The sequence below is a fragment of the Suncus etruscus genome, chromosome 7 (genome assembly GCF_024139225.1).
Source record: "Suncus etruscus isolate mSunEtr1 chromosome 7, mSunEtr1.pri.cur, whole genome shotgun sequence".
Classification (NCBI taxonomy): domain Eukaryota; kingdom Metazoa; phylum Chordata; class Mammalia; order Eulipotyphla; family Soricidae; genus Suncus; species Suncus etruscus.
In genome coordinates this window covers 94,499,853-94,527,196 of record NC_064854.1, presented here as the reverse complement: position 1 = coordinate 94,527,196, position 27,344 = coordinate 94,499,853, and the positions used below count along the sequence as shown (strand labels likewise).

At 39.9% G+C, this 27,344-nt stretch overlaps 1 protein-coding gene across 1 annotated transcript; it reads right to left on the bottom strand.

The window, feature by feature from the left end:
• Positions 1 to 328: 328 nt before the first annotated feature.
• Positions 329 to 27,344, bottom strand: ZNF287 (zinc finger protein 287). Its single transcript, XM_049776846.1, has 6 exons — positions 27,128 to 27,344; positions 25,273 to 25,853; positions 23,811 to 23,905; positions 21,687 to 21,813; positions 20,287 to 20,373; positions 329 to 2,684 (listed from the first exon to the last, which is right to left on the bottom strand). The coding sequence occupies exons 2-6, from the start codon at positions 25,670 to 25,672 to the stop codon at positions 1,126 to 1,128; spliced, it is 2,268 nt and encodes a 755-aa protein (XP_049632803.1). The 5' UTR covers positions 25,673 to 25,853; positions 27,128 to 27,344; the 3' UTR covers positions 329 to 1,125.

Below are 27,344 nucleotides of genomic sequence, written 5' to 3'. Positions count from 1 at the left end.
TGTTTCTTCAGTGAACTCAAACCTACTTTCCATGGCCTAGTTTCCCAATTTTAAATAGCTATTTTTACTTTCTTTTTATTGTGGGATACAAACATTTCAAGAGTCATTTCAGGTATATTATGCTTATTCAATGACACAGTCGCAAAAATCATGTCCTTTGTTCTACTTTAGGAAGCTTTTAAAAATCACCTCCTGTGATTTTCAGCAAATAAGCCCTGAAAAGCTCTAATTAGGAAGTCTAGGACCCTGAGAACAGCAGGCACCCAAGAACCATATTTCAACAGAATAAGTGGATCATCTACAATAAGAGTTATGAAAATGTTAGTTTCAAATAAAAAAGGGGAAAATTATACTTTTGCTTTTTTTCTTATAATTTCAGACATTAAAATCTATTGAGACTAAGTTCGATATGTATTAAACATTTATACTCAATGCTTAACTTTTGATTTTAACTAAATTTGTATATTTGTCTAAGGGTTATATGTATATACACTAGTTCCTACCCTAATAGATTAAGAAATTTGAGACAATCTCATTATATCTTCCTTAAATACTTCAACATTATAAAGAACATGTAATCAAACAGTGATTATACAGAAAATGTTGATACTACTACTCTTTTATTTATGTAAAAACCTACAAGCTCCCTATGGCAGTTATGGTAATAATAGAAAAAGAGAAATGAAAAAGAGGAGGAACCCCTGTATATACTTAAGGCTTCAGAGCTGGAAAGATTTAGAGACCCAAAAGCAGCATTTCCTTTCCTATATTCCCAGTCATAGTCTTTAGTGTGAAATCTCTACTTGATGGAAGCTTCCCCAAGTCACATTCATAAGGCCTCATAAAGAAGTATTTGAAATATAGTTGAGTTACAGATTTCTTGGTACTCTTATTTTATAGGGGTTCTTTCTGAAATAAAGTTGATATAAAATTAAGTGAATGAATGTTTTCTCTTAAAATTCACATGAAACTTGAAAGGTCATATTGAAAATACTAATTCTGATACTTCTGCTAAGTGCCATCAATACATATTGCACTTCTTCTGGGTTTCTTTCGAATGTTTTCAGTATAAAATAAAATTTAAATGATTAATTTTTAAGATCTAAATAAAGTTTCCCATATAGGTTAATTACGGTTTTTGGCACCTGTATGAACACGCTGATGCTGAATGAGATTTGTACTCTGGGTGAAACTTTTACCACATATACGACATGCATAGGGCTTCTCTCCTGTGTGAATTCTCTGGTGTTGAATAAGGCATGTTCTCTGGCTAAAATCCTTATCACATTCATTACATTTATAGGGTCTTTCTCCAGTATGAGTTCTTTGATGTTGATTAAGTGATGAGGAATAAATAAAAGCTTTCCCACATTCATTACACTTGTAGGGTTTCTCTCCAGTATGAATCCTTTGATGCTGTGTAAGATTTGCACCCTGTCTATATGCTTTCCCGCATATATTGCATTTAAAGGGCTTTTCTCCATTATGAATCCTTTGATGTTGAGTAAGATGTACACTCTGGCTGAAGGCTTTCCCACAGACATTGCATTTATACGGTTTCTCTCCAGTGTGTGTTCTATGATGCTGAGTAAGGTTTGCACTTTGGCTGAAGGCTTTCCCACATATCTTACATATGTAGGATTTCTCTCCAGTGTGAGTAGTCTGGTGTTGAATGAGAGTTGAGGAATGAGCAAAGGCTTTTCCACATTCATTACATTTATAACACTTTTCTCCAGAATGAATTCTCTGATGTCGAATAAGGTAAGTACTCTGACTAAACACCTTCCAACACTCATTGCATTTATATGGTTTCTTTCCAGTGTGTATTTTTTGATGTTGAAGAAGGTGTGTACTCTGACTGAAAGTTTTCCCACATTCATTGCATATATAAGGTTTTTCTCCAGTATGAACTCTCTGGTGATTTATCAGTGATGAACTGTGGCTGAAGGTTTTACCGCATTCCAAGCACTTATATGGTTTCTCTCCAGTATGCGTCCTTTGATGTATAGTGAGGTGTGCACGCTGACTAAAATCTTTCCCGCAGTCATCACACTTATAGGGTTTCTCTCCTGTATGAATTCTCTGATGTATAGTAAGATGTGCACGCTGGCTGAAGGCTTTACCACACTGGTGACATTCATATGGTTTTTCTCCAGTATGCATTCTCTGATGTGCAATAAGAGATGAAATGTGCCTAAATTCTTTCCCACATTCTTCACATTCATAAGATTTCTCTTTGGCATGGGTACTTTGGTGTTTCATTAGGGATGGGTATCTCCTAAATTTTTTTCCACATATATTACATTTATAAGGCTTCTCTCCAGGTAGTATTTTCCTATGTACAATACCATAAGAGACATGACTGAAGGTTGCCCTGACTTCATTATACAGAGAAGATTTATTATCTGATAGAGCATCAAACTGTACAAATAGGTTTGAATGTTTTTCAAAGTTTTTATATATATTATATTTACTAAAATACTCTTCTGCTGTATAATCCTGTGATAGATCAGACTTCAAATTCAGAAATATTTCATTTGCGTAAATTTTCCTGAAGGTATCTTGACTTGCTAACCTGTCATCATAATCATACGGTTCTTCCAATTTGATAGTCTGTGCTCCTTCACTTATATATTTAGCAGTATTCTCCAGTGAAGTACTCTCTTGGGTTTCTGTTTTCCATTCTGAAACATAAAGAAAATAAAGCATTTACCTCTATTTGGAGAAAGAAAATTGCTAAGACTGAAACAAAATACCTAAAAGAACTATTCCTGACAACACCATAAAAGGTCCTAAAAGCTTGATATTGGAATAATAAAGGGACAAAAAAACTGCAGGCTAAATGCCCAAAACAAGAGCTGCTCCTCACTTTCAATTTGGGCATAAGTTAAATAATATAGATTAGAGAAGGTGAAAGAGCAAAGAGAAATGAAAACTGAAAAAATTAAGTAAATAATTTGGGGGCCGGGTAGGTGGCGCTGGAGGTAAGGTGTCTGCTTTGCAAGCGCTAGCCAAGGAAGGACCGCGGTTCGATCCCCCGGCGTCCCATATGGTCCCCCCAAGCCAGGGGCGATTTCTGAGCACATAGCCAGGAGTAACCCCTGAGCGTCAAACTGGTGTGGCCCAAAAACGAAAACAAAACAAAACAAAAAAAGTAAATAATTTGGGATTACTTCATGGATTAATTTATAAAGTAGGCATATTAACACTCATGACTCCATTTAATATACTGTACATGATCCTATGTGATAATCTTAAAACAATTTCATAAAGTAATTTCCATGCCTAAGTATGTTTAATAAATGTCCTAGTGCTAAAGCCATGATTCTCAAAGCACAGTCTCTATATCAGGCATAAGTATCACTTTATGTGGGAATGTATTTATTAGATTACTGAACCCCTCCAGGCATACTGAATCAGAAGCAAGCAAAGTTGGTGGTTTCTATGCGCTGGTCTTTGAGGACTAAATACAAGGCAGAAAAGACCGTATCTCCTATGTTTATTACAGCACTATTCACAACAGCCGATATCTGGAAATAATCCAAATGTCCAAAAAAAAAGATGACTGGATAAAGCATCTATGGTACATATACCTCGAATATTACTTGGCTGTAAGAAAAGATGAAGTTATGCAATCTGCTGATACATGGGTAGATCAAGGGAGTATCATGATGAGTGAAATGAGTCAGAGAAAGATGGACAGATACAGAACAATCTCACTCATATGCAGGATAGTAAGAAACACAGTAGGGAAATAACTAATGGCAAAGGCAAAGAAGAGAAGTGTAGAAGAATTAGTTCTTTGTAGGCAGTTTATCACAAAAGGGGGAGAAGGAAAGATAGATAGGTCAGAGAAGGGGCTGGAGAGATAGTATGGAAGTAAGCCACATGCCTTGAATGCAGAAGACCTTGATTTGATCCTGGCATGACATTATTATCCCTTGAGCATTGCCAGGAGTGACCTCTAAGCACAGAGAGAGAGAGCAGTCCCTGTGTACAACCAGGTACTACTCAAAAACATAAATAGGAAAGCAAAATGAAAAGTATCACAGTATATACTTTATATAGGACAAAGGTAAGAAACTACGTTTTACTTGACATCATAGGAAGTATAACTAGAAACAAGTAAACATGTTGTTTACAAGGAGTGGGGAGTGCATGAAATAGTGTGGAAGGGATATGAGCATATAAATCTTTTATACAGTTTTGCCTTCTGAACCACCTACACCAGTGGTCGGCAACCTGCGGCTCGAGAGCCACACGTGGCTATTTACACTTTTAATTTGGCTCTTCTGTGCCGGGTGGCCACTCCAAGAGTCAGGACTCTGCTCCTAGCCCCTGTCAGTGCGCACCCTGTGTGGCTCTCAAAATAAATTTCAATTGTGGTTTTGGCGAGACTTGGCTCAGTTGAAAAAAAAGGTTGCCGACCACTGACCTACACACACAATTATGATAAGAGAGATAGTACAGGGATTAAGATGCTTGCTCAGCACACAGCTGACCCTAGCACAGTTTATGTATTCTTGAAGTTAGCCCTGGAGCACTGTATTCCAAATGCCATCCACTCCAAAAATGAAAGAATTGGGGCTGAAATAGTGGCAGAGGTAGGGCATTTGTCTTGCACGCAGCTGACCTAGGATGGACTGTGGTTCGCTACCATCCCCCCATCCCATATGGTCCCCCAAGCCAGGAGCAATTTTTGAGCTCAAAGCCAGGAGTAACCAACCCCTGAGCGTCACCGAGTATGGCCCCCAAAAAAACAAAAAACAAAAGGAAAGAACTGAAAAAATAAGAACACATTAATATTGAACACAAATATAATTAAACTTAAGGGTTATTAGAGGCTGGGGATACATTCTGTGGTAAAAAGCAAACTTCTCAAGTGTGTAGCTCTGGGTTTAAATTCCTAGTGTCCTCTTCTTAGAAGAAAAGAATTAAAGAATCTTTGAGTCCAGTATATTGTATACCATTAGTGGAATATATGCAAAGGACAAAAAAGATTTTGAAGAAATTGTGAACTTTAAATTTACTATGAGTAGTGATACTGATATAATTCTGAAATGGGTTGTTTTGAGGGTGCACTTGTGGTACTTGGGAAATCATCAGTGCTTAGCCTGAACCTGGAGTTCTTGCATGAAGCATGCGCACCAGCACCGTGAACCATATTTCCAGCCCTAAAGCTATTTTTTTTTTGTTTTTGTTTTTGTTTTTGGGTCACACTCATTTGACGCTCTGGGGTTACTCCTGGCTAAGCGCTCAGAAATTGCCCCTGGCTTGGGGGACCATATGGGACCCTGGGGGATCGAACCACGGTCCTTCCTTGGCTAGCACTTGCAAGGCAGACACACCTTACCTCTAGTGCCACCTCACCGGCCCCTAAAGCTATTTTTGTATGAAAAATGTGAGTAAACATATACTGTTAATGGGAACCAATTTACTCACACTATGTGAAAGGAAATACAAAATGAAATACTCTGTGATTTTTGGACTTGAATAAGTAATCAGTATGAAATCATGATTTAAATATACACAGTAAACATATATTTCCCATTTCACCCAATAAACAGATCTAGAAGGAATGGCATTCTTTGTAGTAAGCAAACTTTTTACCAAATTTTAGTATCTAAAGTACTACTTTCCACTAAAGTGAATCATGGTTGGAGCTGGAACAAAAGTGAAGTATATGCCTTGCACTTGGTTGACATGGTTCAATCCCTAGCATCCCATAATGGTTTCCCTGAGCACCACTAGGAGTAATTCCTAAAAACAGAGCTAAGAGTAATCTCTGAGCAATTTTGGGTATTCCACCCCCCATCAATGCTGTTAGGAAAACTGGTCATCTATATGCCAATAATAAAAAAAAAGAACTAAGGACTCCTTTTTAATACTGTGCACAAAAGAAATAAAATTAGATTAATGAACTTGATATAGACCTAAAATCTATATGTAGACATATAATGTAGACATTATATAATATAATGTATATAATGTAGAAAAATATAGACAGGACTCTTTCCATATCATTAAAGCTAAAGGCATCTTCAAGGCTGAAATACCACTGAACAAGCAGGTGCAAGCATAGATAAACAAATAGGACTATATTAAACTAAGAAGCTTCTGCATCTCAAAGGAAATAGAAACCAGGATACAGACAGTTCACAGATTAGAAGAAAGTATTCACCCAATACCAATATAATAAGGGGTTAATATCTAAGATATAAAAGGCACTGGTAAAATTTATGGAAGATCACCTAATCCCATTGAAAAATGGGGAGAAAAGATGAAATATAGTCAACAGGCACTTGAAAAAATGTTCCACATTAGGGAGGAGCAAGTCAAAATGACAATGAAATATATCATATCTACAGAGTCTGGAACATATGAAAAATGAACAAAAACAACCAGTGCTGGAGCAAATGTGGGGAGAAAGGTACTTTTATTCACTACTGGTAGAAATGTTGACTGGTTCAGTATTTTGGGAAAACAATATAAGCATTCTTCAAGAAACTGAAATTGAATTTTTATATGACTCAGCAATACCACTCCTGGGAATATACAATAGGGGCCCAAAAATACAAAATAGAAACAAACAAACAAAAAACACCCGCACTCCTATGTTCATTGAAGCGCTATTCATAATAGCCAGAATCTGGAAACAACCCAAGTACCTGAGAACAGAAGAAATGCTCATGAAATTTGCTTATATCTGGATAGACAAGGAGTTATGCTTTGCAAAATGAGTTAGAGGGAGAAGGATAGATATAGAATGATCACATTCATTTGTGGGATATAAGCTAGTATGGTAATAATACCCAATGACAATAGAGACAAGGACAGGAGGACTGGCCCATGGAAGGCTTGTGACAAAGAGTGGGGGAATGCAGTTAGGGTAGAGAAGGAACCATTATGACAATGACAATTGGATATGGTTACTCTAGACAAGAACTGGGCGCTTGTTGGATATCCTCTCTGAGGCTGTTCCCGAACTGTGTGGCAGAAGGAATCCCAGTTCCAGGGGACCCAGTAGAGCAATAGTTCTAGGGATTTATCTTGAGGCTGAAAGTTTCAGGAGAAACCATGGCCCCAGAGATGGGAAGGACAGCACAAAGAGTGGTGCCATCCCCCCATGATTAGTGATTCTTAATAGAGCTTGACCTTGTTCATACCATCTCCTTTACAGAGAGTTTTGGTTAAAGGAAAGAATACCTATAAAACTGCTGCTCCAGAGCACTCTTTTTTTTATATATATATTTTTCTTTAAACATCTTGATTACAAATATGATTGTGATTAGGTTTAGTCATGTAAAGAACACCCCCTTCACCAGTGCAACATTCCCACCACCAATGTCCCATATCTCCCTCCATCCCACCCCACCCTCACCTGTACTTTAGACAGGCTTTCCAGTTCCCTCATTCATTCACATGATTATGGTAGTTCTCTGTGTAGTTATTTCTATAACTGCACTCACCACTCTTTGTGGTGAGCTTCATAAAGTGAGCTGGAAATTCCAGACCTTCTCTCATTGTCTCTGAGGATTGTTGCAAAAATGACTTTTATTTTTCTTAAAACCCTTAGATGAGTGAGACTATTCTGCATCTCTCTCTCTCCCTCTGATTCCACTCCTAGGGATATACCTTAAGAACACAAGAATACAACAAAAAAACCCCTTCCTCACACATATATTTATTGTAGCACTATTCACAATAGCCAGGCTCTGGAAACAACCAAGCTGCCCTTCAACAGATGAATGGCTAAAGAAACTGTGGTATATATACACAATGGAATATTATGCAGCCGTCAGGAGAGATGAAGTCATGAAATTTTCCAGCACACTCTTAAGCCATTGTTCATATTTAGCTTCTTCCTAGTACCTCACTTATACCTGGGCTATGTCTTGTTACCCTTCAGATATCCTAGTTCCACTTTTGGACCTTTGTTCCATTGTTTAAAAAGAAAGAACTTTCTCTAGTCATCAGCCCGGGACCTGTTCTTTCCTGGTTATGTTATGGGGAAATGTCCTTGTCCTCCAAAGTACAGGGAGGAGAAACTGACCCCTCGGTGTCTGACAGGGTCATTACAGGTGCTGAAAGGAGGTAAACTGATACTCGAAAACCTCTTTAGTAACAATATAAATGGGAACAGTAGTGGCAGAGAATGAGCACAGGTAAAGGGAGTTGGATATTGTATAACTGCAACTATCAAAAACCTTGTAACTGTATCTTATGAAGATTCAATTAAACCATTTAGTAAAAAAAATAATGCATTATTGCTAATTGGAGAAATTCTAGGCCTAAGGTTGGTACCAGGTAAGCCTAAACAATACCTTGGTCCTCAAACTTTTTAAACAGGGGGCCAGTTCACTGTCCCTCAGACCATTGGAGGGTCTAACTATAGTAAAAACAAAACTTAAGAATGAATTCTTATGCACACTGCATATATCTTATTTTGCAATAAAGAAACAAAACAGATACAAATACAATATATGGCCTGCAGGCCATAGTTTGAGGACCACTGCAAGTCATAAAAAAAGGAATGCTCAATGATTAAACAGATATCTCAAAAGGAAACTAAATTTTGTTTCAAAAGCTCCCACTGTCCAATTTTGGGACAACTGATGTACCAAACCAATTCAGTCTCCATGCCTCCCCAAATACTGGAAAATAATGGGCTGGTAACACATTAAATTTTAAAAAACTTATCTATTCTACTTAGATGTACACAAAAAAGGGAACTTTTTAGATATTTTGATATATTTAGATAGTTAGATAATATATATTTATATATATAAATTATTTGCTAATTAAGACTTAAGAAAAAGTCAATTCAAGAAATTATAAAAATAGAAAAAAGGGAATGCTGGGGAACTCTTCTAGATTACAAGGAACCAAAGACACAAGTGAACAAAAGAGACCACTGAATATAGGCATGTGAATAAAAGTATTAAAGAATATTTTGTGACATATAGGAAAAAATGAACATATGAAAAGACATTAGATGACATCATTACATAAAGTTAACTATTTAGAGAACGTGTGTGATATAGGAGAATGCACATGTTATTAGAATATAATGTAGTAATATTAAGGTTGAGATAACATGATGTTTATATTTTTCAAAGAGCATAGTACAAGAAATAAAGTGTGTTTGAAAAGAGATAATATGTCTAAACAATAACTTGTAATTCCAGAAGAGTGTGTGTGTGTGTGTGTGTGTGTGTGTGTGTGTGTAATGTGATGTTTAACTTTGCTGCAGATTCCTCAACTTTTTCCTCCCTGGTGTGTGTGTGTGTGTGTAATGTGATGTTTAACTTTGCTGCAGATTCCTCAACTTTTTCCTCCCTGGTGTGTGTGTGTGTAATGTGATATGTGTGTGTGTGTAATGTGATCTGTGTGTGTGTGTGTGTGTGTGTGTGTGTGTGTGTGTGTAATGTGACGTTTAACTTTTCTGCAGATTCCTCAACTTTTTCCTCCCTGGAACTGGGGTATTGAACTCAGAGTCTTGTATATGCAAGGCAAATAGTTTATTATGAGTCATGTTCCTAGCTTTAATTTTTCTACAGATTTGAAATATTTCAAAATGAAACCGTGAAAGAAAGAAGAAATATAGCTTCCCAAATCCATCAATAAAAATATATTCAGTAAACCAGGGCACAGTAAAATTAATTTTAATAATATAAATTAAAAACAATAAGGGGGCTTTTACTATACACTTTTTTTTTTGGTTTTTAGGTCAGACCTGGCTGCACTCAGGGGTTACTCTTGGCTCTGCACTCAGAAATCATTCCTGACAGGCTCGGTGGACCATATGGGATGCCGGAATTCGAATCACCATCTGTCCTGGATCAGCTTCATGCAAGGCAAATGCCCTACAGCGGTGCTATCTCACCGGCCCCACTATAGACACTCCTACCACATATAGAGACACTCTTGGGGGCCAGAATGACAGCACAGCAGGTAGGGTTTTTACCTTACATGCAGCTGACCTGGGTTCGATCCTGGTATCCAAGATAGTCTCCCATCCTGCCATCATGTAAGGCCCAAAATACCAACAAAACAAAACAAAACCCAAAACCCCCCCACAAACCCCAAAGCGAAGCATTCGGGGCCGAGAATAGCACAGCAGTAGGGCGTTTGCCTTGCATGCTGCCGAACAGTAAGGGACCACCCGGTGATTCCCGGCATCTCACATGGTCTCCCTGCCTGCCTGCCAGGGGCGATTTCTGAGTGCAGAGCCAGGAATAACCCCTAAACACTACTGGGTGTGACCCAGAAACCAATGAATGAATGAATGAATGAATGAATAAAGTTTTAAAAAAAGAAAAAAAGCAAAGTATGAGGATTAGAGATAGTAAGGGGTAAAGTGCTTGCCTTGCAGTGGGCTAAGCCTGATTTGAATCCTGTCATTGCATGGTTCAAGGAGCACCACCACGAGGAATCTCAGAACACAAAACCAGGACTAATACCTAAGCACTACCAGGTGAAGTCTCAAATCAAACCAAACCAAACCAAAAAGGAGAGCATAGAACTATACTACATGCTTCTCTATACAGTATACAAGGAGTTGGAGAGAGAAGTGTCTTATTTATTTTGATCACCACACAATCAGGGCCATACCCAAGCTAGTGGTGGGGGCAGGCATACAGTATGGAGATTGAATTAGAGGGCCTCACACTTGTAAGACATATGCTCCATTTCTTTGAGTTATTTTTGTTCCTACAAGTACACTAGAAGATTTTCAATAAAAAACCCACTTTTTTTTTTTTTTAATTTTGCAGTGCTGTGGAACAAACTCAAGAGTCTCACTAATGCAAAGCATGTGCTTTATAACTAAACCATGTCCCTGGCCAGGAAAAAGGTTTGGTGTTGATTTTTATATGAAATGGAACAAAATAACACCCAAAAGGATAAATTAGGAACATATAACAGTAGCTATTTAATGGTGAGATACCAGAATTTGGTGAATGCCATATAAGGGTAATGGGCTTTTATATACATATGTTTAAAATACTTTTTGAATCTAAGGACAAATTTTGTACATAGTCCACTAATTATTTTTTCAATCTTTTAAAATGTTTCTTAAAGAGTTATTAAGTGCCACCCTTTAAATTGAAACCATTGTGATTTACAAGGTCCTTCATAGTTGGGTTTCAGACATACAAAAATCAGGGCCAATTCCACCACCAGTGTCCACCTACTTCCACCAATGTTCCCCAAATGCATCCCATACTACCTGCCCCAAAGTTTGGTTCTCCTGATTCCATTGTTATTGTCTTTGGCTTGAATATTTAGTTCTGTCCTTTTTTTATGGGGGGGTTGGTTTTTGGGCCACACCCATCGTCAGCTCAGCGGTTTCTCCTGGCTATGCACTCAGAAATCGCTCCTGGTTTGGGGTCAGTTGCATGCAAGGCAAACGCCCTACCGCTATACCACTGCTCCAGTCAAGTTGTCTTTTTTAACGCTCTATGTTCAGCTAATTTTTGTCAAAGGAGCTGAGAGCATGAGATGAGGGCAGTCTCTTCAACAAATGGTGCTGGGGAAACTAGGTAAACATGAGTAAAAAAATTAAAGTTGAATTCATTATCTCATACCTTACATAAAAGCTAATTCAATGTGCATTGAAGACCATGAGACCCTAAGGGCATCTATAAAACACTGAGGAACATATATGCAGAACGCTCCAAGAGTTGAACCTCAACGGTGTCAATATGATGTCACTGGCAAAGGCAACAGAATCTTGGGAGGACAGAGCGATAATACAATGGGTAGGACAGCACTTGCCTGGGTAGGCACACAGCTGACCTGAGTTCAATCTCCGGCATTCCATATGGGCCCCTGGAGCCTGCCAGAAGTACTTCCTGAGTGCAGTGCATCAGCTACCCCTGAAAATTGCCAGGTGTGACTCCAGAAAAACAAACAAAAAACAAAAGAGTTAAAAATAAACAAATGGTGGGGCTGGAGCGACAGCACAGAGTGGTAGGGCATTTGCCTTGCATGGGGACAGACCCAAGTTCGATTCCCGATATCCCATATGGTCCCCCAAGCCTGCAAAGAGCGATTTCTGAGTACAGAGTCAGGAGTACCCCAAGTGCTGCTGGATGTGGCCCAAAAACAAAAAAACAAAAAAGAAAAAAGAAACCCAAATAAACCAAATGGGACCACATCAAATAAAAGTTTCTGCATGGCAAAAGAAATGAGCTAAAACTAAAAGACAGCTGTCTGGGAAAAACATTCACACCAATACATCAGATAAAGGGTTGGTATCTAGGACATATAATGAGGTCACAAAGATCAATCAACAACAACAACAACAATCTCTCTTCCAAATTCTATCAAAAACTTGAGAGGAAATGAATAGGGATAGTATTTCTCTGAAGAAGACCAATCAGTGGATGGACAACTGGAACATAAAAATTGTTCATCAACACTTATTATGAAAATCCAAATCAAGATGACAATGATATTATCTCATACCAGTGAAAATGGCATATATTGGAGCCGGAGAGATAGCATGGAGGTAAGGCGTTTGCCTTTCATGCAGGAGGTCATCGGTTCGAATCCCGGCGTCCCATATGGTCCCCCGTGCCTGCCAGGAGCAATTTCTGAGCCTGGAGCCAGGAATAACCCCTGAACACTGCCGGGTGTGACCCAAAACACACACACACACACACACACACACACAAAAAAAAAAAAAAAAAAAAAAGAAAGAAAATGGCATATATCAAAAAAAAAGAAGGGGTATCTTGTATTGGCAGAGTTGTGGTAAAAAAGGAAAGAAAATCTCATTTACCTCTGGTGGGAATGCGGTCTGTTTCAAACCCCCCACGCCCCCACCCCCCGCCAACCTTTTTTGCCACACCCACAAGTGCTCAGGGCTTACTCCTAACTCTGCCTAGGGATTACTACTGGGGAGGCTTGAGGGACCATATGGGGCAATAGGGATTGAACATAGGTCAGCAGAGTACAAGGCAAGTACCCTACTTGCAGTACTATCTGTCTGGCCCTGTAATTCACTCTTAATTTTTTCACACAATTTTTTTTAATTTCTCATACAATTTTTTTGTTTTTTGGGCCATATAAGGTTGTATTCAGGGCTTACTCCTGGCTCTGTGCTTAGGGATCACTGATGGTGGGTTTTAGGGGACCATATTGGGGTGCTGGAAATCAAACCTGGGTTGGCTGCATGAATGAAAGGCAAGTGCCCTACGACTGTACTTTTTCTCAAGACCGATTTCAACCCTTATGAAAAACAGTACTGAGATTTCTTGGCAAACTAAGAATAGAACTGCTATATGACACATTAATTCCACTTCTGGGAATCTCCCCTAGGACAAAACTCACATTCATTCAATAAAAGCTATATAAATACCATTCATTGCAGCATTTAGTGCATTAGCTAAGATTAAAAAAAAGTCAGCTTTGGGGCCGGAGAGATAGCACAGCAGTGTTTGCCTTGCAAGTAGCTGATCTAGGACCTTAGGTGGTTGGTTCGAATCCCAGCGTCCCACATGGTCCCCCATGCCTGCCAGGAGCTATTTCTGAGCAGATAGCCAGGAGTAACCCCTGAGCATAGCTGGTTGTGGCCCCAAAACAAAACAAAACAAAAAACAACAAAAAACCAAAAATAGTCAGCTTTAATGTCCAACAAAGGATGAGAAGATCATAAAGATATAGTATATACACAATGGAATACGATGCAGCTGTAAGAAATAATGAAATAATTCAATTTGCTGTGACATGGATGGAACTGGAAGATATGTTAAATGAAGTAAGCCATAAGAAGGATAAACAAAATGATCTCACTTATATGTGGTATACATAAGATAGGATAAGGGAATGCAACACATTCAAGGGGAGATGACTAGATCATCCCTGATCTAAGAGTAGGAAGAAAAAGGACAAACAAAGAAATTGAGAAGAGAAGTAAGAAGAGACAGACAGATGTGAAATAATAGGGAACAAGGATCAAAGAGACTTGGGTACACTGGTGGTGTAGAGGAGTGGTACAGTTACATTTCAAATCAAATCAACTACACTGAAACCCTAACTTCCTAATTTCAACAATCAAACTTTAACATGTATTGGTCAAGGTCACAGGCTAGGAGGTTAAAGGGAACATGGTAACATGGTGGGGCACTGGTGGTAGGATTGGTGCTGGACCACTGTATGCCTAAAATTCAACTATGAATAACTGCGAATTATGGTATTCTAATAAAATATAAAAATTTTAAATAAAATTCTTTTTAATCTTGTGAGTATACTTACAAAAATAATTGAAAAATAGAGGAATGAGTTAGGAAAGTGGAATAGGGAACAGAGTCTTAGAAAATTAAAAAAAAAGGATTCATATATGATAGCCTAAAGGGGTAGAGTGCATGCTTTGTCATGGGTAAAACATTAAGTCTATGTTCCCATACCCCAGCACCTTTGGGGTATTGCCTTGGTACAGCTTCTCAGCACAGCTCTGGTAGCTTCCAGCACAGCTATGTTTAATCAGCACTGCACTATAATGCCTGAGCACTAGTCAGACCTGGCACCTGTTGACAGATATTGAGTACTGCTGTGAGTGGCTCCAGGCCCTAAGCAGTACATTTGTGAAGAACCCCCATATAAAATATTTCAAATTGAAAATTTCTGGAAGTTTAATTACTGAGGGAGGGAACAATGGCACAACAAAAGCTCTCAGCACTAAACTAAGCACTAAGGAATGGAACTAGGGTCATGTAAAAGGAAAAAATATAGGGGGAAAGCTATAAATATGACCTGGAAACCATTTCTTCCTGAAGATGGGTCTAGAAGCAAGCTCTGTGTTACTGATAAATTAGGTACCTTTGTGGAGTGACTTCATAATTGAAAAATATGTCGAAACTTCTGTGCCTGTCTGCCTGTGTTTCTGAATCCCTGAAGGTCTCCTCAGAGGCCTAGGGAGCGCACCCCCAAAAAACTGCATTTTGAAGCTGCCCAGTGAGTACATTCTGGCTGTGGGGGTCGCCGTCCAATAAGCTGAGCTCTCTGGCCTGCGGAAGCTCCGCCCTGCTGTGCCTTTGTTCACTCTGAGGACTTCAAGGGAAAATTCTGTGCCTGTCTGCCAGTGTTTCTGAATACCTGAAGGTCTCCTCAGAGGCCTAGGGAGCGCACCCCCAAAAAACTGTCAACTAGAGGCAGCAGAAGAGCGTGGCCACTCTGCTTCGCATCCACGCACTCTTTCTAACCAAAGAATCCCAACACAACATGCAGGTAAAACCACACTACAAGCTTGACAATGGGGAAACCTCGCAGGCAAACAACATGCACAGAGACTGAAGAAGAAAGCTTGGATGACCTAATAAATTCCAACCACCTGATTAACCTCTCGGATAAGGAACTTAAAATAGCAATATGGAAGATGTTTGAAGAACTCAAAGAAAGCATAGATTGATCTGAACAGAACACAAAGACAGAAATCAGAAAACTCCAAACTGAAATAACAGATCTTAAAAACATGATAGCTCAACTGAAAAACTCAATGGATGGCCTCGCCAGCAGGGTAATAGCAGCTGAGGAGAGAATCAGAATACTGGAAGATGCGATGCAGAATAACTCAACACAGCAGAAGAAATTGGAAAAGAACCTTAAGACAAACGAACAGGCAATGGAAAAAGTACTCAAGGAATGCAAACAGATGAAAATAGAAGTCTTTGATAAACTCAACAGAAACAACATAAGAATCATTGGAGTCCCAGAGACCCAGGTAGGAGATCTCCAGGAAGAATCAACTGTCAAAGACATCATCAAAGAGATACTCCCAGAGTTAAAGACTACATGCAATCAAATCCTGCATGCCCAAGGAGTACCAGCTAAAAGAGACCCAAAGAAAAACACTCCCAAGACACATCCTCATTACAACGATAAATCCAACAGATAGAGACAGAATACTGAAAGCAGCAAGAACAAAAAGGGAAATTACATTCAAAGGAGCTTCCCTAAGATTTACAGCAGACATGTCACAAGAAATTCTCAAGGTCAGAAGACAGTGGTGGGATATTGTGACAAGACTGAATGAAATGAATGCCTCACCGAGAATACTGCACTCAGCCTGACTCACGTTCAGGTTTGAAGGAAGAATACATAGCTTCATGGATTAAACAACAGCTCAGAAACTTCACAGATGATAAACCAGCCTTAAAGGAAAAACTGACAGGTCTACTCTAAGACAAGAGAGACCAACAAACACAGCAAACTTATCTACAAAGATGACATTAAATCCTATGACAATCATCTCCCTCAATGTCAATGGACTAAATTCACCAATTAAAAGACACAGAGTAGCAAAATGGGTCAAAATGATGAATCCAATCTTCTGCTGCCTACAAGAAACACATCTGAATAGTCAGAACAAACATAGACTCAAAATCAAAGGCTGGAGGAAAATCATCCAAGCAAACAACACCCTCAAAAAAGCTGGGTGGCCCTATTAATATCTGATGACACCAACTTTATACTCAGAAAATTGGTACTAATCAAGGGGTATGTGTACCAGGAAGAAATCAGACTATTAAACATATATGCACCCAATGAGAGACCAGCAAATTATCTAATACAATTACTGACAAATCTGAAAGAAGAACATCAATAACACAGTAATTGTGGGAGACCTCAACACGGCCCTATCAACACTTGATAGGTCAACCAGACTGAAACCTAACAAAAACATACTAACCCTGAAAAGAGTAATGGAAGAAAGAGGACTAGTAGATATATATAGGACACTCCATTCCAAAAAACCTGGATACACATTCTTCTTCAATGTATATGGGTCATTCTCCAGGATAGACTACATGTTGACACATAAAACATACCTCCATAAAATCAAGAGGATAGAAATCTTGCAGGCTACCTGTGCTGACTACAAGGCTCTGAAATTAGATGTGAACTACAAAGCCACAAAGAAGAAAAACTTTAACAATTGGAAATTAAACACCCTGCTACTGAACAACCAGTGGGTCCGAGATGAAATCAAAAAGGAAATCAAAACTTTCCTGGAAACAAATGATAGTGAAGACACAAACTGCTAGAATCTATGGGACACAGCAAAAGCAGTCCTGAGAGGAAAATTTATAGCTTTACAAGCACACATCAGGAAGGAAGAAGGGGCATACCTGAATAACTTAATGACGCAGCTCAAAAAATTAAAAAATGACCAACAAAAGGAACCAAAAATAGGGAGACAGAAGGAAATAACAAAGCTGAAAGCAGAACTCAATGAAGTGGAAAACCAAAAACAATCCAAAGATCAACGAAAGCAGAAGTTGGTTCTTTGAAAAAATAAACAAGATTGATAGACCAATGGCAAACCTCACAAAGAAAGAGAGAGAAACCTCATAACCCATATTAGAAATGAGAAGGGGAGATCATGACAGATATTGCAGAGATCCAAAGGGTAATCAGAGACTACTTTGAGAAACTTTATGCTACTAAACATGAGAACCTAGAAGAAATGGAAAATTTCTTGGACACTTATAACCTTCCACATTTAAGTAAGGAGGATGTAGCATATCTAAACACCCCTATCACTACTGAGGAAATTAAAACTGTAATCAAACATCTGCCCAAAAAGAAAAGCCAAGGCCCAGATGGATTTCCTAATAATTTTTTTCAAATATTTCAAGAGAAGCTCTCATTGTTTGCCGATGACATGATACTCTACTTAGAAAACCCTAAAGACTCTAGCAAAAAGCTTTTAGAAACAATAGATTCATATACTAAGGTGGCAGTCTACAAAATTAACACACAGAAATCAATGGCTTTTTTATACACCAATAATGAAAGGGAAGAGAAGGAAGTCAAGAAGGCAATCCCATTCACATTAGTGCCACACAAACTCAAATATCTTGGAGTCAACTTGTCCAAAGATGTGAAGGACCTATACAAAGAAAACTATAAAGCCCTGCTCCAAGAAATAAGAGAGGACACACGGAAATGGAAACACATACCCTGCTCATGGATTGGCAGGATTAACATCATTAAAATGGCAATACTCCCGAAAGCATTGTACAGATTTAATGCGATCCCTCTAAAGATATCTATGACATTCTTCAAAGAAGTGGATCAAAGACTTATGAAGTTCATCTGGAACAATAAACACCCTCGAATAGCTAAAGCACTCCTAGGGAAAAGGAAAATGAGAGGCATTACTTTCCCCAACTTTAAACTGTACTACAAAGCAATAGTTATCAAAACAGCATGGTATTGGACTAAAGACAGACCCTCAGATCAGTGGAATAGGCTTGAGTTCTCAGACATTGTCCCCCAGACCTACAATTACCTAATTTTTGACAAAGCAAGAAATCCTAAGTGGAGCAGGGAAAACCTCTTCAAGAAGTGGTGCTGGCAGAACTGGTTAGCCACTCGCAAAAAAGTGAACATAGACCCCCATTTAACATCATGTATGAAGGTAAAATCCAAATGGATTAAAGACCTTGATATCAGATCTGATACCATAAGGTATACAGAATAAAACGTAGGTAAAACACTCCATGACATTGAGACTAAAGGCATCTTCAAGGAGGAAACTGCACTTTCCAAACAAGTGGAAGCAGAGATCAATAGATGGGAATACATTAAACTGAGAAGATTCTGCACCTCAAAAGAAATAGTACCCAGGATACAAGAATCACCCACTGAGTGTGAGAAACTATTCACCCAACACCTATCAGATAAGGGACTAATATCCAAAATATACAGGGCACTGACAGAACTTTACAAGAAAAAAAATCTAATCCCATCAAAAAATGGGTAAAAGAAATGAACAGACGCTTTGATAAAAAAGAAATACAAATGGCCAAATGGCACATGAAAAAATGCTCCTTATCACTAATCATCAGAGAGATGCAAATCAAAACAACGATGAGATACAACCTCACACCACAGAGATTGGCGCACATCACAAAGAATGAGAACAATCAGTGCTGGTGGGGACGTGGAGAGAAAGAAACTCTTATCCACTGCTGGTGAGAATGCCGTCTAGTCCAACCTCTATGGAAAGCGATATGGAGATTCCTCCAAAATCTGGAAATTGAGCTCCCAATTGACCCAGCTATTCCACTCCTAGGGATATATCCTAAGAACACAAAAATACAATACAAAAACCCCTTCCTCACACCTATATTTATTGCAGCACTATTCACAATAGCCAGGCTCTGGAAAAAACCAAGATGCCCTTCAACAGACGAATGGCTAAAGAAACTCTAGTACATATACACAATGGAATATTATGCAGCCGTCAGGAGAGATGAAGTCATGAAATTTTCCTATACATGGATGTACATGGAATCTATCATGCTGAGTGAAATAAGTCAGAGGGAGAGGGAGAGGGAGAGAGGGAGAGGGAGAGAGGGAGAGAGGCAGAGAGAGAGAGAGGGAGGGAGAGGGAGAGAGAGAGAGAGAGAGAGAGAGAGAGAGAGAGAGAGAGAGAGAGAGAGAGATGCAGAATAGTCTCACTCATCTATGGGTTTTAAGAAAAATAAAAGTAATTTTTGCAACAATCCTCAGAGACAATGAGAGGAGGGCTGGAACTTCCAGCTCACTCCATGAAGCTCACCACAAAAAGTGGTGAGTGCAGTTATAGAAATAACTACACTACAACTACCATAATCATGTGAATGAATGAGGGAACTGGAAAGCCTGTCTGGAGTACAGGTGGGGGTGGGGTGGGATGGAGGGAGATTTGGGACATTGGTGGTGGGAATGTTGCACTGGTGAAGGGGGTGCTCTTTACATGACTGAAACCTAATCACAATCATATATGTAATCAAGATGTTTAAATAAAGGAAAAAAAAGAAATTACATATTAATGAAAATTACAATGTCAAAATTTTATAGGAAAAAACCTTTGATAATATTTTACCATATAATAAAGAATGTTGGATTTACAAAATGAGCTCATTGATGCAAAACTAAAGTTTGGAGATTTGTTTTTGAATAAAACGAAAGGTAAATAAAGAAGCTTTACCAAAAAAAAAAAATAAAAAAGAAAAGAAAAGAAAAAGAAAAATATGTCACCCAGAATCGAGGTTACAAGGGCATGAACAGGGTACAGATAAGAGTCTTTGGACAGTTATGGAGGTATACCAGCACTTTGATGGTATGCATGTTGTAGTAACATTTACCTGTAAAATATATGCTTAGTCTTGTAAATCAGTGTCACCTCAATGAAAAAATAAAATTTATAGGCCTCCCAGTCTAAATAAAAATGTCACCACACTAAAGCTCTTAAGTGCAAATAATTTCATATATTGAATATTTTCTCACCTGGACTAGGGCCTTCTAAAATTTCTTTTATCACCATCCATGGTTCTTCCAACATGGGAATCACAGTTGGTCTGTACACTGTAAGTCCTGCTCAGGAGAAATATAATGAAAGATGTTCAAAATTTATTACCTGACTTGTATCTATATGTGAGGATATACAGAAAATATTTTCTGAAGAAAAACAGAGATATAATCTAATAAGGGAATTGTCTGTATTAGGGTTACTGTCCTTTCCAGAGTGAGGATAAAAAAATTTTTGGCCTAATTACTACAACTCAATTATTATGGGGGAAAACTGTTGCCCCTTGGGGCTGAAGGGATAGTGCAGCAGTAGAGCATTTGCCTTTCATGCAGCTGACCCAGGACGAACCTGGTTTCGATCCCCAGCATCCCATATAAATCCCTGAGCCAGGAGCGATTTCTGAGCACTTAGCAGGGAGTAACCCAAGTCACCGGGTGTGGCCCAAAAACCAAAAAAAAAAAAAAAAAAAAAAGAAAAAAAAAAAAAAGAAAAACTGTTGTCCTTAAGAGAATAAGTACAGGAAGAACCAGGAGAGGGGAATGGGCAATGCACAGAATTAGGTAAGGCTGCACATCTTTTTTTTTTTTTGGATGGGGAAAGGTGGTCTGAGCTATCACCAGCAGTTCTCAGGGCTTACTCCTGGTTCTGTAATCAGGGAACAATCTTGGAGGGGTTCAGGAATCAAACCAATTCAATCATATGGAAGGCAAGTGTCTTCTATTATCTCTTGGCCCCACAGTTTCAAGGCCACATTAGCAGTGTTCAGGGGTTACTCCTGACCCTGAAATTAGAAATTACTCCTGGCAGGACTTGGGGGAACATATGCCGGGAATTGAATCCAAATCGACCATGTACAATCCAAATGCCTTACCTGTTGTACTATCTCTCGGGACACCCCCACATTAGTTTTTAATTCACTTTAGAACTGGGAAAAGGAAATAGGACATAGTCATTCCTGTGCTTAAGTAGGAAAAGCACACCATTTCTAGGTCACAGTTTTAGTAAACTATTTCAGAGATCCTTTTTTTTTCTGATATAACATAGGCAAGTCATGTACTTTTACCATGAAGCCATACCCCTAACCTCTGGTCCAAAACCCCTTTTTGGAGGCAGAGGTAGGATTCCCAAGTGGTGCTCAGGAGACCTGGGGGCTTCACTAGGAATTTTCAACCAACGAGGTTGGTGGTTCAGTGTTGGGTATTACTATCAGGGGACTCTAGTGGCCCTAGCAATACTGGGGCCTCTAGAGTTGGACCCAATGATGTTTAGCAGAACTGTGTAGTACTGGCATTGAATAAGGGTCAGTTGCATGTATGGCATGCAGGCACCTTATACTTAATTCTATCTTTCAGGAGGTATAGGCATAGAAGATGCTTACCCAGAGAAACCATATTCCAATAGTTCTGTAAAGTTACAGTTTTGTACAATTCTTTTTGTACAGGTCGCATTAGCTCCCAGTCCTCCTGGGTGATGTCTACAGCCACATCTTTGAATGTCATTGGTTCCTAAAATATGAAATATAAGCGAATAGTTATAACATTAGGTGCATGTACGGTAATGGTAATTACAGAATATTATGCCTTAGTAGGACCCTCATGATTACCAACTCAAAAACATAAGTGATATACAGACAGGCATATATGAATGGCCCTAAAATGAAGTTTGAAAATAGAGACTCCTGTAATCACCCTAAACTCAATCGTGTACCTCTAAAACATATAAACATTTACACTCAGGTAAAATAATGCTACTTCAAAAAAAAAAGGGGGGGGAAGGTGAAAAACATATACATATAGAAATAATTTAGTGTGCTATAATATGAAACTTTCCAAACTTTGATATTGGCACTGCAACTGGTATTAAATAAGCCATACCCAAATGTGAGAATCTAATGAAACGTGTTAGCATCAACATGTTAAGAGCGCTTTGTGTGCTCTCTGGAATAAAGTCCCTTTTAAAACAAAACAGGTACCAATAATCACAATGTTGAATTGCTGTACTTTTATTTTTTATTTTTTTTGTTTTTGGATCACACCTGGCAGCACTCAGGGGTTACTCATGGCTCTACGCTCAGAAATCACTCCTGGCAGGCTCGGGGGACCATCTGGGATGCTGGGAATCGAAACCCAGGTCTGTCCCAGGTCCGACACATGTAAGGCAAACACCCTACCGCTCTACCAACTCTCTGGCCTAGATTTTAATTACTTTTTTTTGTTTGTTTTGGTTTTTGGTTTTTGGGTCACACCCGGCATTGCTCAGGGGTTATTCCTAGCTCTATGCTCAGAAATCGCTCCTAGCAGGCTCGGGGGACCATATGGGATACCGGGATTTGAACCAATGACCTTCTGCATGAAAGGCAAATGAGTTACCTCCACGCTATCTCTCCAGCCCCTTAATTACTTTTTATAAATAATATAATATATAAACAATTACTGTTTACTGACTACTTAACATACATATTAAATTTTTATAATTTAAAAAGTAAATTCTATTTATTAAAGTTGAATAATTAAGGCTTAACAATGGCTAAGTACTTGGTTCCAAATTCTAGATTCAATAGCAGAATTAGAAAACCTGGAACCAAAAACAAACAAACAAACGATTCATCTGGTTGTTGAGGTCAACCTCTTAATCTCTATATAATATTTTGCCTTAAGTCCAAAATGAGGGGCCGGTGCGATAGCATAGCGGTAGAGCATTTGCCTTACATGTGGCAGATCCAGGACGAACCTGGTTTGATCTCCAGTGTCCCATACTGTCCCTAGCTAGGAGTAACCCCTGAGCATCAACAGGTGTGGCTCCCCCACAAAAAAAGTAAAAAATGAGAAAAGGCAACAAAGGCAGTGAGAGCATCTTTATATGCAGTGCATTTACCTACCTTAACTGATCAAAATAACTTAAGGATAGAAACTGTGACTTGGTAAGACTGATGAGACATTTGGAGAAATAGAAGCTAGAGGTCCCAAATACAGTAAGTCCTTATATACTAAACAGGCATTTTACTTACTTACTTATTTGTTTGGGGGGGGGGGTGTTTGGTAGCTCTCAGGCATTATTCCTGGCTCTGAACTCAGAAATCGCTCCTGACAGGCTTGGGGGACCATATGGGATGCTGGGAATCGAACCGGGGTGTATTCAGGGTTGGTCACATGCAAGGCAAATGCCCTACCACTGTGCTATCACCTTTACTTATTTTTATTGCCAATGAGAAATGTACTTGCACAGCACATAAGCCTTGTAGGTGGATGACTAGTATTCAATCCTAAGCATAAGCCCTGCCAGAAGTGAATCCTGAGTGCAGAGCTAGAACTAACCCCTGAGCATTGCTGGGTGTGGCCCCCAAACCAAAATCAACCAACCAAACAATAAAATCTAATTCTGGTCTTCAGAAAAATGTAACCAGTTTATTTACTCAGTGAACTGTTGAACTTGTTCACAGAAATACTGTGACTTGTATTAATGCTAAGCAAGCATTTTAAAATCACAGAAGAAACAAACTCACTTTGGTCATCTCATTTAGCCAACTTGTTTGGTACATAAGTCCTCTCTTAGCATCTTCTTCTGTGGTTTCTTGAGAAAGAGAGTTTTGAGGAGGAGCTACATTGAGAGAGAGAGAGACCATGATAGAGGTTAGTCCTACTTAAATAGCCTAGGGAACTCTAACAAAAAGATGCCTATACTTCCTTCAAGAATCAGAGATTAGGATTAATGATTTGTTCAAAAACATCAGTGCAGGCTTCATAAAGAATTCTGTGCGGGGTCTCTTAAATACACGGTCAAAAATTACAGCTTTCGGGGCTGGAGATGCAAGTGTTTGCCTTGCATACAGAAGGACGGTGGTTCGAATCCTGGCATCCCATATGGTCCTCTGAGCCTGCCAGGAGCAATTTCTGAGTGTAGAGTCAGGAGTGACCCCTGAGCACTGCCAGGTGACCAAACTGACCAACCCCCCCCCCAATTAAAACTTTCATTACATTTTTATGTGAAATAGTCTGTGAGTTGTCCTTTTACTTAAGAAGAGATGTTCTTGGGTTATAGCAGTTATTGCTGGGATTGATTCCTGGCACCACATGGTCCTCTAGTGAAGACCTGGAAGTCCAGGTGGCCCAGATATTCCTGGTATTGGATCCTCTGGTAGCTGAGCTGAACCCTGGTCCAATCAAACAAGAATTGATGATGGGGTTTCTGGACCTCTTGAGTATCATTTGGGAAGCCATTACACTCTCCCTTCCTCCTGTTAACCTACCTCCCCCCCAAAAAAGAGAGAAAATGTTCTCTGAACCCTTTTTTACCATTTTGGGATTTTTTTTTTGTTTTGGGGCCATACCCAGCGGAGCTCAGGAGTTACTCATGGTTCTGTGTTCAGAAGTCACTCCTGGTAGGCTCAGGGGACCATATGGGAATTGAACCCAGGTCTGTCCCAGGTTGGCCACATGCAAGGCAAACACCCTATTGCTGTGCTATCTCTTCAGCTCCAACCTTTTTGGGAATGTTATTATAAAATCCAATTCATAAAACAAATGATTTACTGTAACAACGGTTTAAAATACTGCAGGTTCACTTTCTAAGTTCTCATACAGGTTGTGTCTAGCCACTTTTTTTTTTGGGGGGGGGGGACACCCGGTGACACTCAGGAGTTACTCCTGGCTATGCGCTCAAAAATCGCTCCTGGCTCGGGGGACCATAAGGGACACTGGGGGATCGAACTGAGGACTGTCCTAAGTTAGTGGATGTAAGGCAAATGCCCTACCACTTGCGCCATCACTCTGGCCCCTAGCCATTGTTTTATGACACTAGATAAGGCGCTTGGTTTCAAACAATCAGCAAGGGAAACACTGTACAGGATGGCGCTCTTAGTAGTCTGTGACAACTCACTAAATAACCTCCATTTTCCTTAATTTCTTTAAAGGACTGCTCGCTTTTTTACCACCTGGGATTCCTCCCCTTTGCCCTACAATTCTCACCTTCCTCTTCTAGAATTTGAGTCAAATCCTCCACCAGAGTTACAACTTCCTCACTGTTCCCTGGGTATTGGGACTTTACCCAAGTCCTAACCTCCCCAGGCAGGATGCTCAAGAATTGCTCCAGTAATAACATCTCCACGATCTGTTCCTTTGAGTGAATCTCAGGTCTTAGCCACTTAAGGCAGAGCTCTCGGAGTTGATTCAATGCCTTTCGAGGACCAGCAAGATCTGGGTAGGAAAAATTCCTAAAATTTTGTCGACAGGTTTCAGTTTTACGCAAGAATTTTGAAGCAAGGATTTCCCTCTCAACATTGTGGGGTCCAGTGCGAGCTTTGTCTGACTTCCACATAAAAAATTGGGAGCGTGAAGAATTTGTCATCCTCTTGCTTGGTGCTAACATTTTGTAAGAAAGAAAGTCAATCTGGTAATACTTTCCCAGTAGTTAGCCAAGTGCTTGAAATTTCATGTTAAAGCCACAGAGACTATATCAAGAGCTGCTGCAGTCAGAGGAGAAATAGACTCATGGCAATTAGAGCTTTAATTAAAAATTCTGGTTACAAGGTAAAGATGGCAAGAAGTCCCTGAAACACAAGAATAAGTCATAAGGTCAAGATTTTCTGTTGCTTTATGCTGTACATATACACAGAAACTGACTCTCCATGGTGCACAAACACACAAGATTTTATTTATTTATTTATTTTAAATATAATTGCTTTATGTAAGCACCCTGGTTACAAAATTATTCATAGTTGGGGTTCAGTCATATATTGTACAGCATCCTTTACCAGTGCACTTTTCCCACCACCAAAGTCCCCCATCTATTCCTCCTTCCCCCAACCGAGCCTGTCTGGAGAAGGCATTTTGCTTCTTTCACACTCACTCATTTCCTTTTTCTCTTTCCATTTTGACACTGTGGTTTGCACTATTGTTAATGAACGATGCCATGTGTGTCATTTTATTCCCTTTCAGCACCCAGTTCTAGTCCAGAGTGCTCAGTTCCAACTAGCATTGTCATAGTGGACCTTACTTTAACTGTACTCACTATTCTGACACACAAGATTTTAAGTCAGTGTATTTCTCCTGGACCTACAGACTTGCAAAAGAAGCAATCCGAGGGATGGTGGGATTACTGGGGCTGCCACAAAAAGGTGAGAATAAGCTGACTTAATTATTAATAAAATGACAGGTCCACCTAAACTTCTAATCCGTTGAACTAGATACATCAAACTTGTAAAATGTGTATGAACAGAAAGTTAAAATTTTATGAACACTGAATTGAGAGGAAATGTTAATTTAGAAGAACCACAGAGCAAAGCTAGTAGAGCATTTTTTGTTTGTTTTTAAATAAAAGTGCACCAGGTTCCCTAGGGAACCGGCAGACAAAAAGGGCACGATAGTTCATTATTTCTCACGTTGCATTTCAATGTCAGCCTATTCCAATTTTTTTTTTTTTAGAAGCCGGCTAAACTAGCAAGCAGCGGGCTGGGCTGGTGGGATCTGAAGTCCTTTAAGAACTTCCACAAGAGAATTTCTCCTGAATGCATTTTAATGGATTTTAATACGGATGGCCAGAGCAAACGTCACAGGCCTGTAGTCTGGGAGGATCAAGCACCCCAGGCTCGAAGTCGGAACCGAACCCTCCTGGACCAAGCCCGGCACCCCAGCCACCCGCACAGCCTACTGCAGACACGCGCCCTCTACGCCCCCCAGGGTCTGTCTCTGCATCGCAGCCAGAGGTCCAGGTAGCGGAGCCAGGGACCGAGCCCCGCAGCGGCCGCCGCCCCGCATCGCCGTCTGGCAGGTCGCGGATGACAGCGCGCGGACACTCGCCCCCGGCGCCCCGCAACATCATTACCTGTCGCTGGGACCGGGCAGCGCTGCCCGAGCGGCCCGAGAGGCCTTGGGCAACAATGGCGGCGAGAGGGAGAGGCGCCTGCGTGGCGGGCTGGGGACCGCGCCGCAGAAGCGCCTCGGACGCCGCCGCTGCCCGCTCCCTGCCAGCCGGACGTTCCGCAGCCGCGGGCCTCACGCTCCAGCCAGGTCCTCGGAGCCCGGCCGGGAAGCCACCGCGT